This window comes from Nerophis lumbriciformis, linkage group LG26 (assembly GCF_033978685.3).
Source record: "Nerophis lumbriciformis linkage group LG26, RoL_Nlum_v2.1, whole genome shotgun sequence".
NCBI lineage: Eukaryota > Metazoa > Chordata > Actinopteri > Syngnathiformes > Syngnathidae > Nerophis > Nerophis lumbriciformis.
This window is the reverse complement of record NC_084573.2, coordinates 19,782,800-19,796,903: the sequence shown is the minus strand read 5'-3', so window position 1 is coordinate 19,796,903 and position 14,104 is coordinate 19,782,800. Positions and strand designations below refer to the sequence as shown.

At 38.2% G+C, this 14,104-nt stretch overlaps 1 protein-coding gene across 1 annotated transcript in view; it reads left to right on the top strand.

Annotated features, from left to right (window-relative positions):
- The window catches only part of LOC133623832 (phospholipase B1, membrane-associated-like), a 63,969-nt gene that overhangs the window by 21,725 nt on the left and 28,140 nt on the right, over positions 1-14,104 (top strand). Inside the window, exons 13-22 of the mRNA XM_061987257.2 lie at positions 4,432-4,506; positions 4,607-4,667; positions 4,787-4,845; positions 10,341-10,414; positions 10,502-10,545; positions 10,613-10,721; positions 13,021-13,069; positions 13,288-13,368; positions 13,452-13,517; positions 13,601-13,701. Of these exons, the coding sequence (XP_061843241.2) occupies positions 4,432-4,506; positions 4,607-4,667; positions 4,787-4,845; positions 10,341-10,414; positions 10,502-10,545; positions 10,613-10,721; positions 13,021-13,069; positions 13,288-13,368; positions 13,452-13,517; positions 13,601-13,701 (719 nt within the window). The remainder of the gene's footprint in view (positions 1-4,431; positions 4,507-4,606; positions 4,668-4,786; positions 4,846-10,340; positions 10,415-10,501; positions 10,546-10,612; positions 10,722-13,020; positions 13,070-13,287; positions 13,369-13,451; positions 13,518-13,600; positions 13,702-14,104) is intronic.

The window sequence follows — 14,104 nt, the reverse complement described above, 5'->3', positions numbered from 1 at the left end:
TTGTTGATCAATTTGAATTTATTATTACTTATTTGTTTGTTTAGCATTATTTTTCACTATCATATGGTTCGAGTCGTCAAAGAATATATATTTTGTTTAAATAAGGATTGCATTTTTTTTCAGGCAATTTTTTTTCTGTTACAGAGTTAAAAACTGTTATTCTTTGTTGTAAGTTAATCCATATTTCTTTTTCCTTAATGTTGATAAGGACACAACGTTATGCAGAGGTGTACAAGTTTATAGACAAATGATGAGGCGGAGACTGTGGGGAGGGGTGGCGCTAAAGGTTTTCTTCTTATTTTCTGTTATTTTCATAACAGAAAATAGTTGCGAAGCACCAGTGTTGGGACTAACGCGTTACTTTGTAACGCGTTACTGTAACGCCGTTACTATCGGCGGTAACTAGTAATCTAACGCGTTATTTTTTATATTCAGTAACTCCGTTACCGTTACTACATGATGCGTTACTGCGTTATTTTGCGTTATTTTTTATGTAGTATCGGCTAGAAACTGAGAAGATCTGAGTGTTGCAGCGCTGCTGAAGAGGCGACAAAAAAGAGGCGCGCCGCGCGCTGTCTGTGTGTACGTGTGTGTGTGCGTGTGAGTGTGTGTGTGTGGGAGGGGGCGTGTCTGTGTCTACTATCAAGACGTCATGGCGAACCCCGAAGCCGAGTTTCTTAAAATGGAGATATTTTCAGTACGTTTCTTTTATCGACCACAAAGAAAAGAACATTTTAGTTGAATGTAAGTTTCAAATATGCTGAAACAGCGACAAAAACAACATGCTTCGACGAAGCTAGTAAAGAGACACACCTCCACCTCCAACAGCGGCTGGATTTTAATGAGGCACTGCACACTGAAGGTACACACACTCTGTCAATTCTCTTATATACTCTTTCATTTTAAACTTTTAGAGTGTTTGACTATCACATCACTCTAAATGTTTAGACTATAAAGTTCACAAACCTAAAGAGGGATACTAGTGGGCCAGGCTAATATTTCCTTTTCTCTAAACTAAGTGGGGAAATGTGTAGAGTGTTCTGGGCTTCAGACATGATTTTATTTCAGAATTCCTTGAGAAAACGCCTGGTTAGGCTTTATGTATGTAGTGTGTGCCTTTCTTGTTTTACAGCTATGTTGTTATTATGCTGTTTGTTACTTATGTATGTTAGTTGCAGCTATTTAAAATAGTTTTGTCAATTTGTTCTGGTCTGAAACAAATTGGCCCTTTAAAACATATCTTTGTCTTTGTGTGTTGTATGTAGACCACATTGCTTAGCAGAGTTCAGTGATGCAAATGCATGTCAAGTTGATCAACAGATTGTATTATTCTCCAGTGCAATAACAGTACTAAAATGAAGGCTAAAAGGGCATTAAATGGGGCCTTAAAAATTTAAAAAAAAAATATATATAAGTAACTAAATAGTTACTTTTCACAGTAACACATTACTTTTTGGTTTAAGTAACTGAGTTAGTAACTGAGTTACTTTTGAAATAAAGTAACTAGTAACTGTAACTAGTTACTGGTTTTCAGTAACTAACCCAACACTGCGAAGCACTGCCATACGGTAAAAAAGCATGTGCGGCCAAAATCAATTGTGTGAATTATCTGCGTTTGTACATGATTAATGACATATTTTTCGTGATCTATTCACATGCATTGACATTTGACAGCCCTATTTATAACTAATAATACATCAAATTTATGCAAAGAAAAACCATCAAATTGTTCCTTATGTCCTCTGCTCTGTCGTTCGAACACATTCTCTGTGTATGTTTTACGCTTGAAAAATGTTCTTACTAAGGCTGTCAAATTTAACAAGTTCACTCATGCGATTAATCACAAAAAAATAATGAATCACCCAATTTATTTTCATCGCACATGCTTCTTTACTTTAACCGCGGATGGTTAGCTGAAGGGCGGGTTGGGATGCTATGTGCAAAAATGAGTCAGGACACTCCCGAGTGTTGGCAAATATCACTTCAAAAAACACCTGACAGGAATTTAGATAAAACCAAGGTCATTTGCATATATTGCAGCAATTAATTATCTTATCAGTGGAACAACTTTAAAGAGGTCATATCATAAAAAAAATGGTGTACTCTTAAAACACTTCCTTGTGGTCTACATAACATGTATAATGGTTCTTCGGTCAAAATGTTGCATGGATTATATTTTACTGACCATTTTCAAGCCGCTTTCTGATTGTCTCTTCAGAATGCGCCGTTTTGTGAGCGGTCTTATTCATGTGACTCTACTTCTACAACATCTTCTCCCTGTCCGCCATGTTATAGTTTTTAGCACTTCCGTATTGTCTACTGACAAATATAAGTTCAAGCTATACGCTACTTTGTATTATAAATTGCAAGAGCAGAGGATGCATGTGCATGTACGAACCTGTCTGCCCCACAACAAGAGGATGGAGAAAAAGAAGGAGCTTATTGACTATAGCGTCGAACTACAATGGCGAAATCTCTACCATATATGGATATATTTGCTGACATCACACTCAGGAAAAACGTCACAAATTGGGCAAATTCCAAATAACTCGTTTGGAGGAAGTATTAAGGAAGGCAAGATTGTTTTATAAATATCTCCGCCATGCCTCCGTGGTTTGATATAAACATTTCAGGACTTAAGCAGATACCAAATTCACAAAAACCGGTATCAATAGGTATGAAAAATTGGTTTTGCATAGTACATTTAAAAAATCAAATAAAAGCAAAACATGTTTTTGAGACAGCCGCTAGCAAGAACGCTACTAGCAGTGAACGACAAGCAACTCTGGTGGAGTATATACCCGCGGCAATGTTGTCAACAGAAAGTAGCACAAAAAAGAAAAGCTAGGGATTCTCAAACTGTGGTACACGGGCTCCATATAATCCAAAGAATCACTTGATTAAAATGCAGTGTTTTATTTTCCTATTTTCAAACACTGTGGTACTGTTCAAACTGTTTATAATGTTACAGTGTTCAAAAATATTAAATATTCTTGTTAAATAAAACCTCTGCCTTTATTTTAATGAATACGTGCTACTTACTATACCACTGTATTTTATTGATGGTCATTTCGGTGGTACTTGGAGAGCCAAGTGTTTTCTGAGGTGGCACTTGGTGAAAAAAGTTTGAGAACACCTGAGTTAAGCCAGTATTTTCAACCTTTTCTGAGCCAAGGTACATTTTTTTCATTGAAAAAATGCGGAGGGACACCACCAGCAGAAAAGATAAAAAAATGAAACTCAGTAGCCGTTATTGACAATAAAAAGTCGTTCTCGCAATTGTTGGATACGCATTCAAACCATAACCAAGCATGCATCACTAAAGCTCTTGTCTCAAAGTAGGTCACCACCTGTCACATCACGCCGTCACTTATTTTGAAGTTTTTTTGGGTGTTTTCCTGTGTGTAGTGTTTTAGTTCTTGTCTTGTGCTCCTATTTTGGTGACTTTTCCTCTTTTGTTGGTATTTTCCTGTAGAAGTTTTGTGTCTTCTTTGAAGGCTATTCCCCACACCTGCTTTGTTTTTCTCGCAATCAAGACTATATAAATTGTGCGGATGCTGTCGTCCAGCATTCTGTTTTTGTTTACTTTACAGCCAGTTCAGTTTTTGTTTCGTTTTGCATAGCCATCCCTAAGCATCAATGTCTTTTCTTATCTCGCCTTTTGCTTATTTTTGGTTAAAGTTAGATACCTTTTTAACTACACAATCCCTCCCGCATATTGTGATCACGACAAACCATGTTCCCGACATCTACAGAGCAATTAGCTACCTGCTGCCACCTACTGATATGAAAGAGTATTGCACGGTTACTCTGCCGAGCTCGAGACAGCACAGACACTCAACAACGGCACATTTGCGGATTATAATTACTGGCTTGCAAAAAATATTTTTAACCCATTTAGGTGACATTACATAATCTCCCCACGGCACACCAGACTGTATCTCACGGCACACTAGTGTGCCGCGGCACAGTGGTTGAAAAACACTGAGTTAAGCAATGCTTTTGTAGCCACTGTGATTAATCATGATTAATCCAAATTCAAATGTGTGATTAATCAGAATTAGTGCTGTCAAATTATACATGTTTAAATCAAACACACTGCTTCTAGTTTTCTCCTGCTTTCGTGAAGAACATTTGTCATCTCTAGCAGGGATTGTTGTTTCGGGCAAAGTTTTAAGGCTGCGCATAATTTGTTTGAATTTGTGCGATTGCAATATGGCGAATTCCTGGAGAGAGTGAAAAATAATTGATTTGATTTGTTTAGTGCTTGAAGCTCGTGGGTATTCTTTTAGGCTATTTTATATTTAATACTGAGCTAAATGGAAAAAAACCTAGAAACGTACTGTACGTCTACTTAATTGACTTCAGTGACAGCTCTTAAAACACTTCATAGATTTGAAAGAAAACCAATTTTTCCTTGCACTTTCAAAGGACCGTCCTTTTGTGAGGACGAAAGGGAACTCGCCTATAAATCACACCAGCAGCGCCTTTCCTCCCGTCCACCCAGTGAGTGAGAGGCTTCGTGTGACTTTAAGCCAACATGAGAGCAGCTTTGTGCGCATGTTTTTTAGTCCTGACTGTGGCTGTGCTGTGTGTGTCTGCTCAGACAACTGGCACTAAGATTCCCTGTGAGGATGGCAGCCCCTCTGACTCCACACCCACTTCGGGTAAGTCAATGCAGCCTCATTGTGAACAAAATACTCACTTGTCACATAACACTGTTTATGGTCAATGTTAATTAACTACAAATATGCTGTCTTGCTGTTGCACCTTGTGCTTTTATCAGTGCATGAACTCAGGCCAGGAGATATCAGAGTGGTTGCTGCCATAGGAGACTCTCTGACAGTGAGTAAACCTTATTGTAAAGGGGGTTCATAACAGTAAATACACAACATCATTTTAAATAGTCAACACGATTAATCGTATATTGTGGTAAACAGCCACAGTGTACGCTGCTCGGGATTCACGACTGTCAAACTCAAGGCCCGCGAAAGCCTGGAAATTATGTGCACCAATAAAGCACTTCATCTTTCTTACTAAACGTATTTGTTCTATCAATTTTGAAAGAAAAATTGCATGTATTTTCGCATGTCTTTCAAACGTAAAACTTCCTTAAAAATTCCTCGTTTGTGAACCCGTTCTCAAACAATGGCAATAAAAAGCTATTCTGATTCTGATTCTTAAAAACAATCTGGCCATGCAAAAACATTATATTAACACAGGGGTGTCCAAAGTGCGCACCGTGACTCCAGTTTTGTTGGCATATTGTTGGATAAATATATCAGTAAAACTGTGGAAAAAAAAAAAGCAAAAATGTGTGATGTAAAGCTAAAAAAGCTAAAAATGTGATACTAATAACTAAAAAGTCAATATATGGGGGTCATTTTGACTTTTTTTGTATATTTCATTAAAAAAAAGATTAAAAAAAAGACATTACACATATTTAAAGACAAAACTTAGGGTTAGCTTTGTTATAGGTGACAGTGTATTATTATTATTATAGTATCAATAGTTCAGCTTTCCATCATTACATTCACGTCTTTTTTTTTTAATAGAACATTTTTTATTTTTTTAATCTGCAATAATTACCGTATTTTCAGGATTATAAATCACCCCCACTAAATTTTTATAAGAATTTTTTTTTTCATATATTAGCCAAACTGGACTATAGGCAGCAGATATATACACCGGTAAGTAGTTAAAGGCCTACCGAAATGCGATTTTCTTATTTAAACGAGGATAGCAGGTCCATTCTATGTGTTATACTTGATCATTTAATTTTTGCTGAAAGGATTTAGTAGAGAACATCAACGATAAAGTTCGCAACTTTTGGTCGCTGATAAAAAAGCCTTGCCTGTACCGGAAGTAGCAGACAAGTAGCGTGACGTCACAGGTTGTGGAGCTCCTCACATCCGCACATTGTTTACAATCATGGCCACCAGCAGCGAGAGCGATTCGGACCGAGAAAGCGACGATTTCCCCATTAATTTGAGTGAGGATGAAAGATTCGTGGATGAGGAAAGTGAGAGTGAAGGACTCGAGGGCAGTGGGAGCGATTCAGATAGGGAAGATGCTGTGAGAGGCCGGTGGGACCTGATATTCAGCTGGGAATGACTAAAACAGTAAATAAACACAAGACATATATATACTCTATTAGCCACAACACAACCAGGCTTATATTTAATATGCCACAAATTAAGCCCGCATAACAAACACCTCCCCCCTCCCGTCCATATAACCCGCCAATACAACTCAAACACCTGCACAACACACTCAATCCCACAGCCCAAAGTACCGTTCACCTCCCCAAAGTTCATACAGCACATATATTTCTCCAAAGTCCCCAAAGTTACGTACGTGACATGCACATAGCGGCACGCACGTACGGGCAAGCGATCAAATGTTTGGAAGCCGCAGCTGCATGCGTACTCCCGGTACCGTGTCTGCGTATCCAACGCAAAGTCCTCCTGGTAAGAGTCTCTGTTGTCCCAGTTCTTCACAGGCCAATGGTAAAGCTTGACTGTCATCTTCTGGGATATTTCAGCAGGATATTTCGCGCAAAATTTAAAATTGCACTTTAGTAAGCTAACCCGGCCGTATTGGCATGTGTTGCAATGTTAAGATTTTATCATTGATATATAAACTATCAGACTGCGTGGTCGGTAGTAGTGGGTTTCAGTAGGCCTTTAAATGAGATATTTACATGGAAGATATTGTAAATGTTTATTTACATAACTTAATTGTTTCTAAACAGTGCCTGTAACACAGCAGCAAAACAGCTGATTAAACAAAACATAAAAAGTTGTTGGTCTTTATTCATCCTTTATGAGATGAATACAATATTCTTCTTTTTTAATACAGTTCAAGATGTTTATCAGGATTATTTTTCCTTGTTCTTTGTAAACACTTGAGTTTGAACAGTTGTTTAAAGTGGTTAATGTTAGTACATTGATTTATTTGCTTAATCCATTTCATAAAGAAAAATCTATATAGACTAGTCGCACCTTTGTATAGGCCGCAGGGTTCAATGCTTGGAAAAAAAAAGTAGCAGCTCATAGTCCTGAAAATACAGTAATACTAACACACTTGCCATCTACAACTCAAAGCTGTCACTTAAGTTTTGTCTTTAAACATATGCAATGTATGTTCATAGCACTTTTCTTACAAAATAAAATACATCAAAATAGTTCCCACATACTTTTACTTTCTAGTAGGCGGCCCTTGCTGGAAAAGGTTGTGACACCTTTGTATTATTAACATATACCGTATTTTTCAGAGTATAAGTCGCACCGGAGTATAAGTCGCACCTGCCGAAAATGCATAATAAAGAAGGAAAAAAACATTTGGCAACTTTCATAAACTATGAAAAAAAACTGCGACTTATAGTCCGAAAAATACGGTACTCCCATACATTTTTTGCTACAATAAAATGCTTGTCCCCCTGAGTTACGGTTTCAATACATTATCCATCAATTTGCACATGAAATAAATAATGATCAAATAGGAATTGTGAGTTAATATAATGAGATTATACATTAACTACAATGTTGCCCTCAATGAAATTGAGTTTGACACCACTGCTCTAGTTGTTTGATGATTTCATGCGAATATTTTTCTTTTTTTTTTCTTCTTTCATTTAAGTCTATCAATTATAAATGACATCATGAAACGTATGATCAAATAGATGTTGCTGTTAAAATGGTTTGAGCAAAAAAATACAAAATGTTCATTCCGCCTGGCAGCATCAAACCCAGCATCAAACACATGTTCAAGCAACTAAGGCTTCATAATGCCATCAAAGCTCACCTTTAAGCATTCACACACAGCGGCAACATTCCGGAACCAGGATGAGGTAATAGAAAAAAGGTTCAAATATAATACATCTATTTTTGGCAGCATTGGACAACGTCACGTTTAAGTGTGGCGTGTTCAAGGAACCTTGATTAAAGTTCGAAACAAAGACGTTACTAGTTTTTAATTACAGGGGATGCTTTACTTACAGTAGACGCACTAATGACAATAATAATGATTATTATGATTGATAATATCCCGTCATGATAATCAATTATCAGATAATCCAGGGGTGTCCACAGTGCGGCCTTTCTAAAAATACTATTCCAAAAAAAGACAAAAAGTGTAATAAAAGAACAAATGGGTGTAAAGTAAAGAGAAAACGTTTAAAATGTTGATACTAAAAATTAGGGATTCATAATATATTTGTTTTCAACTCGGTACTGATACAGATAGCTTCCTGCTACGATGCTGATAACCAATCTGAGATCTGCCCGGAGTTCCGAAAGACTCTGGATGCTGTGGGGCTCTCTTGGTTGACAAGACTCTGCAGCATTGCCTTTGGATTGGCAGACCGGGGTGGTGGTTCCTCTCTTTAAGAAGGGGAACCGGAGGATGTGTTCCAACCATCGTGAAGGTCTATTTAGGTGTACTGGAGAGGATGCTACGCCGGATAGTCGAAACTCGATTTCAGGAGGAGCAGTGTGGTTTTTGTCCTGGTCGCTGAACTGTGGACCAGCTCTATACTCTCGGCAGGGTCCTTGAAGGTGCATGGGAGTTAGGCCAACCAGTCTACATGTGCTTTGTGGACTTGGAGAAGGCCTTCGATCGTGTCCCTCGGGAAGTCTTGTGTATAGTGCTCAGAGAGTATGGGGTATTAGACTGTCTGATTGTGGCGGTCAGCTCCCTGTATGATCAGTGTCAGAGCTTGGTCCGCATTGCCGGCAGTAAGTCGGATAAGTTTCCAGTGAGGGTTGGACTCGGCCAGGGCTGCCCTTTTTTCAGCGATTCTGTTCATAACTTTTATGGACAAAATTTCTAGGCGCAGTCAAGGCGTTGAGGGGATCCGGTTTGGTTAGGTCTCTGCTTTTTGCATTTGATGTGGTTCTGATGGCTTCATCTGGCCAGGACCTTCAGCTCTCACTGAATCGGTTCGCAGCCGAGTGTGAAGCGAATGGGATGAGAATCAGCAACTCCAAGTCCGAGTCCATGGTTCTCGCTTGGAAAAGGATGGAGTGCCATTTCCGGGTTGGGGGAGGGGATCTTGCCCCAAGTGGAGGAATTCAAGTACCTCGGAGTCTTGTTCACGAGTGAGGAAAGAGTGGATCGTGAGATCAACAGCCGGATCAGTGCAGCGTCTGCAGTGATCTGGACCCTGCATCGATCCTTTGTGGTGAAGGAGCTGAACCGCGAGGCAAAGCTCTCAAATTACCGGTTGATCTACATACCCATCCTCACCTATGGTCATGAGCTTTGGGTTATGACCGAAAGAACAAGATCACAGTTAAAAGCAGCCGAAATGAATTTTCTCCGTCGGGTGGCGGGGCTCTCCCTTAAAGATAGGGTGAGAGGCTCTGTCGATCGGAAAAGCGCTCAAAGTAAAGCTGCAGCTTATCCACATAGAAAGGAGACAAATTAGGTGGTTCGGGCATCTGGTCAGGATGCCCCCCAGACGCCTCCATGGAGAGGTGGTTCGGGCACGTCCAACTGGTAGGAGGCCACGGGAAAGACACAGGACACGTTGGGGAGATTATGTCTCCCGTCTGGCATAGGATGATGTGGCTGGGGAGCGGAAAGTCTGGGCTTCTCTTCTTAGGCTGCTGCCCCCGCAATCCGATCTCGAATAAGCGGAAGAAGATAGATGGATGGATGGATGGATGGATGGATATGTATCATGCACCATTACTAATAACACAAAGATAACATTTAGGTTGTCTAAATATTGTACTGAATTTGCTTTGGAAATGAAGTATATCAAAATGGCCCCCACATCCTTTTTTCAATGTGCGGCCCTTAATGAAAGAAGTTGAGACACCTGTGAGCTATAAAAAAAATGGAAACTTGACATATTTATATATTTTATAAAATTACATATTACATTTATAAATTATGTATAAATTGACGTATTTATATTTAAGTGAACAATGACAGAATGTATGAGTATTAAAACTCACATTCTGGCCTTGTCAATTAGCAAATGTTTTGTGCATGTAAACACACTAAGTGTGTATGTGGGTTGGTGATGTTAGGTTTACGGTTGGGGCCCTCACTCTTAATACTAATAATAAGTAAAATTTAAGACCTTAATGGAGCCACAAACAAATTCTTGTGTTTAGAATATTAGTATGTGGAATTACAATATAGAACAAACTATGTGCAGTGTACTATATGAAATGAGCGAGTTTAAGAAAGACACTTATCACTCAAGCTCGGCTTCTTCCTACTCATTTGGGATATGATGTTGTTTTGCGGTCAAGATTCAAATTATTTTTACCTTAATCTGAATAAACCCCATTGATGTGTGATATTAAAATAATGTCTGTTTTCAGGCAGGGAACGGCATTGGATCGAGTCAAACAAACATTGTAGATGTCCTAACTCAGTACAGAGGTTTATCATGGAGGTGCCTCAAACTTAACGTCACTAAAAACAAATATTTTATACCCTCTTTCGGATGCAAATGAACATCATATTTTATTTTCTTGTCTAGTATCGGCGGCGATGGAAACCTCACAACCGTCACAACTCTGCCCAGTAAGTATTTTGGGGGATTTTTCCGAAAGCTGCACAAAAATAAAACTATATTTGTATGTTCTCATAGATATTTTGAAGCATTTTAATCCCAATGTGACGGGCTACTCTGTTGGAAAAGGGAAAGAGCACACACCTCAGGCCTTTTTCAACCAGGCTGTTCAAGGAGCAAAAAGCAAGTAAGTCCTCCCGAGTGCAGATATTACTTTAATTATGGTTTTCTTTTATTTAATAAACCTTCAATGAGTAACTTAATAGTGGTAGTTAATAGTTCAAGAGCCCCCATTACATGTTGATACGTTACAATCGGCCAAGTATATCGAGCTGCGTCTGCGCATTAAAAAAAAATCAATCCGTCGGCATGTCTTTCATAATGCTTGTGAATGATAAGCAAAATTACAAAAAAAGGTGCAGTTCCCCTTTAAGTCTAAGTCGCGACCACTTTAGGTCTAAGTCACGCCAACTCTTAAGTCTAAGTCACGCCAACTCTTAAGTCGCATCCACTCAAAGACGTGCCCACAGGGATGATGACAACTTAAGTGAAGCGTGTCTAAACAGAAGCGAAGCTGGAGAGACAATACATAATACAGAAATCAGAAATAAATAAAAACAAATACTGCTGAAAATAAGTTAACGTTACTGTTAGGGTTAGGATTGGGGATTGGTCTTAGGGTTGTATATATTCAGCCAAAAAAGTAATACATTCAACAATCGATATAAAAACAACCAATGGTGTGTTGCATTAGCCATTTTGGATCACGTTACAAATCAAGTGTCAACCTCTCGCATTGTCAGTGCCACTGTGGTCGTCTTTAAAACAGTTCACTTTCGAGAGGTCATCTTATTTTTTTCTACATTTAAAACACTTCTTTGTGGTTCTCATAATAAACAATGATGGTTCTTTGGTCAACATTTTGCATAGGTTATGTTTTTCAGACTGTTTTCAAGCCGCTTTCTGACAATCTCTTCAGAATGCACGGTTTGGTAGGCGGTCTCATTTACGTGGTTCTACTTAAACTCCTGATAGATATAAATTAGAACCGTACTCTACTTAGCATTAGAAATGGCAACAGCGGAGGATGAATGCCCCACAACAACAAAAAAGGGGCTTATTGGCAACAGCGCGGGCTACAATGGCGTGCAGGTTTTCGGGACTTACGCATATCCCAAATACACAACGGGTGAGAAAGGTTGGTTTTGCATAATAGGGTAAAACAAAAAGCCAGAGAATATTTCTCCTAAAGTGTGCCATTGTGGGGTCCTTATACACACACACCATAATAATACCCGTATGTTGAAGCACAGTACGTCTGAGGAGCTGTAATTGTCCCGACAATCCCATCAAGCCGTGCGGCTTCGTAGCTTACCGAAGTCAAACTAAAACATTTTGACAGATTTTTGAGTGCCGTCAGTAAGGTTATATATTCTCAATGAAAGTTTTGGTCTTGCTTGCTAGCGTAATTTATTCAACAACAGGCGTCAATCTGCAGTCCACACATCTCTTATGTGTGACTGCCATCCACTGGTCACACTTACATTACAGCATGTACGACATAAAATGAGTTCAAGGTTAGTAAGGACAACCAGACTTACTATGTAAATTAAGCGCACCGCACCAGGTTACATTTTCATGGCCGTTGCCTCGGACACACATTTTCAGTATCGTTTTTTTCGGACTATAAGGCGAATTAAAAATCAAGAGTGCGCTGTTTAGTCCGAAAAAAATGGTACTGAAAATGTCTGTCCGAGGCCACGGCCAAAAAATGTGTAACATTTCATCCAGAAAAATAACTCCACTATGGTCAGATAGTATCATACTAACAATGGTATATCCATACCGTAAGTGTACTCTTGCCCCTGATGCCATCTATGGGGACTTCACACTTGTAGTGACAACACCGCATGAAGTTGATTGATCTTATTGAACCCCTTTAAAAGGTATACTTTACAGAAAACTGCATACAAAATTTGAAGTTATAGGGAATTAGTTTTTCTTTTTATTAATTAATAAAATAATTGAATAATTAGATTTATTGGAAATAGATTGTTTTTGGATTGCCTTTTCAAATTTCTAATTTTGAAAATTGTAGGAAATATGGAAGTTATAGCAATTTTTCTGTAATCCCAATGTTGCAAATTAACTAAAGATAATAAATTAATGAATCAAGTTTTAATTTTTTTCATTATATGGGTCACACATTTCTTTATTGTCTTAATGAATAATTTAAGACAAAAAAGCAATTTAGTCTTGAACTAAAATGTGTAGCTCTTTTACCATTGAAAAGTTGTTTGCCATGGTATCAATTGCTTTGAGACACTTTGCATTATAATTTTTTTGTCACGTACCTATTACATGCATTTAGACAATGTTATTATCAAAATTCAGATGATTTTGATATAACAATCATAAAATCTGTATTAATAATCAAAATAATAGAAATAAATAAATAAAAATTATTTCAATTATGTGTTAAATAGAGACCTGCTAAAACAAGCGCACGCCCTGGTGGCCAGGATGAAGAACTCTGTAAGTACATCAGTCTGTTTTAATATTATTATTATTCTGTGTCTGATAAAATATTCTTAAATGAACAAAATGTCTATTTCAAATAAACACATTTTTCTTGACTTGGCTTACCCGTGATCCTACTGAAGATAAGCAGTATAGAAAGTAAACAACAGTAAACAAACACATAAAAAAGAAAAAAAGGAGAAAAGTAGAGCATAAACAATTCTTTCACGCAGACCATCAACTTTGAATCCGATTGGAAGGTGATCACTGTTTTTATCGGTGGAAACGACATCTGTGATCACTGCCAAAATTCTGTGAGTATTTATGACCTCTTAGGATCCGAAAGAAATTGCTTCAAAGACAATGTTTCATATTTTGTTCATTTATTTTTTTACAGCTATTTTTTTCCGTGGAGAATTATGTCAACACGATCCAAGAAAGTCTGGATTATCTACACAAAGAGGTACTGTAAAACATACGCAGTGGCATAATTTATATTCTAGCATGGTTAAGTGTGTTGATATTGGCTGTGTTCATCTTTGCCAGGTGCCCCGGGCTCTGGTCAACTTAATAGAACCCATCCACATTACCCCTCTCCGAAAATTGCACGTTAATGCCACGCTGAAATGCCCAACCTGGCTCGTCCAGTGAGTACAAAGTTTTAAGCCATAAATAAAACTGGACTTCAAATAAGTATCTTAAAACCTCTGCATTCTATACTGGTTTGTAATAAGCACAATGTTGTTGTTGTACAATAGAGCACAACAAGGCCGGCCCCTGGCATAAGCACATGCGGTTGTTTGGGACTAAAATGATTAGGAGACACTTGATTATGGCGACCAATCACTATAGTGGTGGTCGTGCTCTGCAGGTGTTTTCTTGGTCTACTTTCATGGACCGATGGCCTCAAGGATACAATTATAATTTGTTTCTGCTAAACTTTTATTTAGCAGTGGGTCAACATATCTATCTATGTCCTTCGCAATAGTTTTAGTTTGGTTCAGCAGCATTCAAAAGCCGATAAAGATAATTGCTAATTTAGCATCGCTT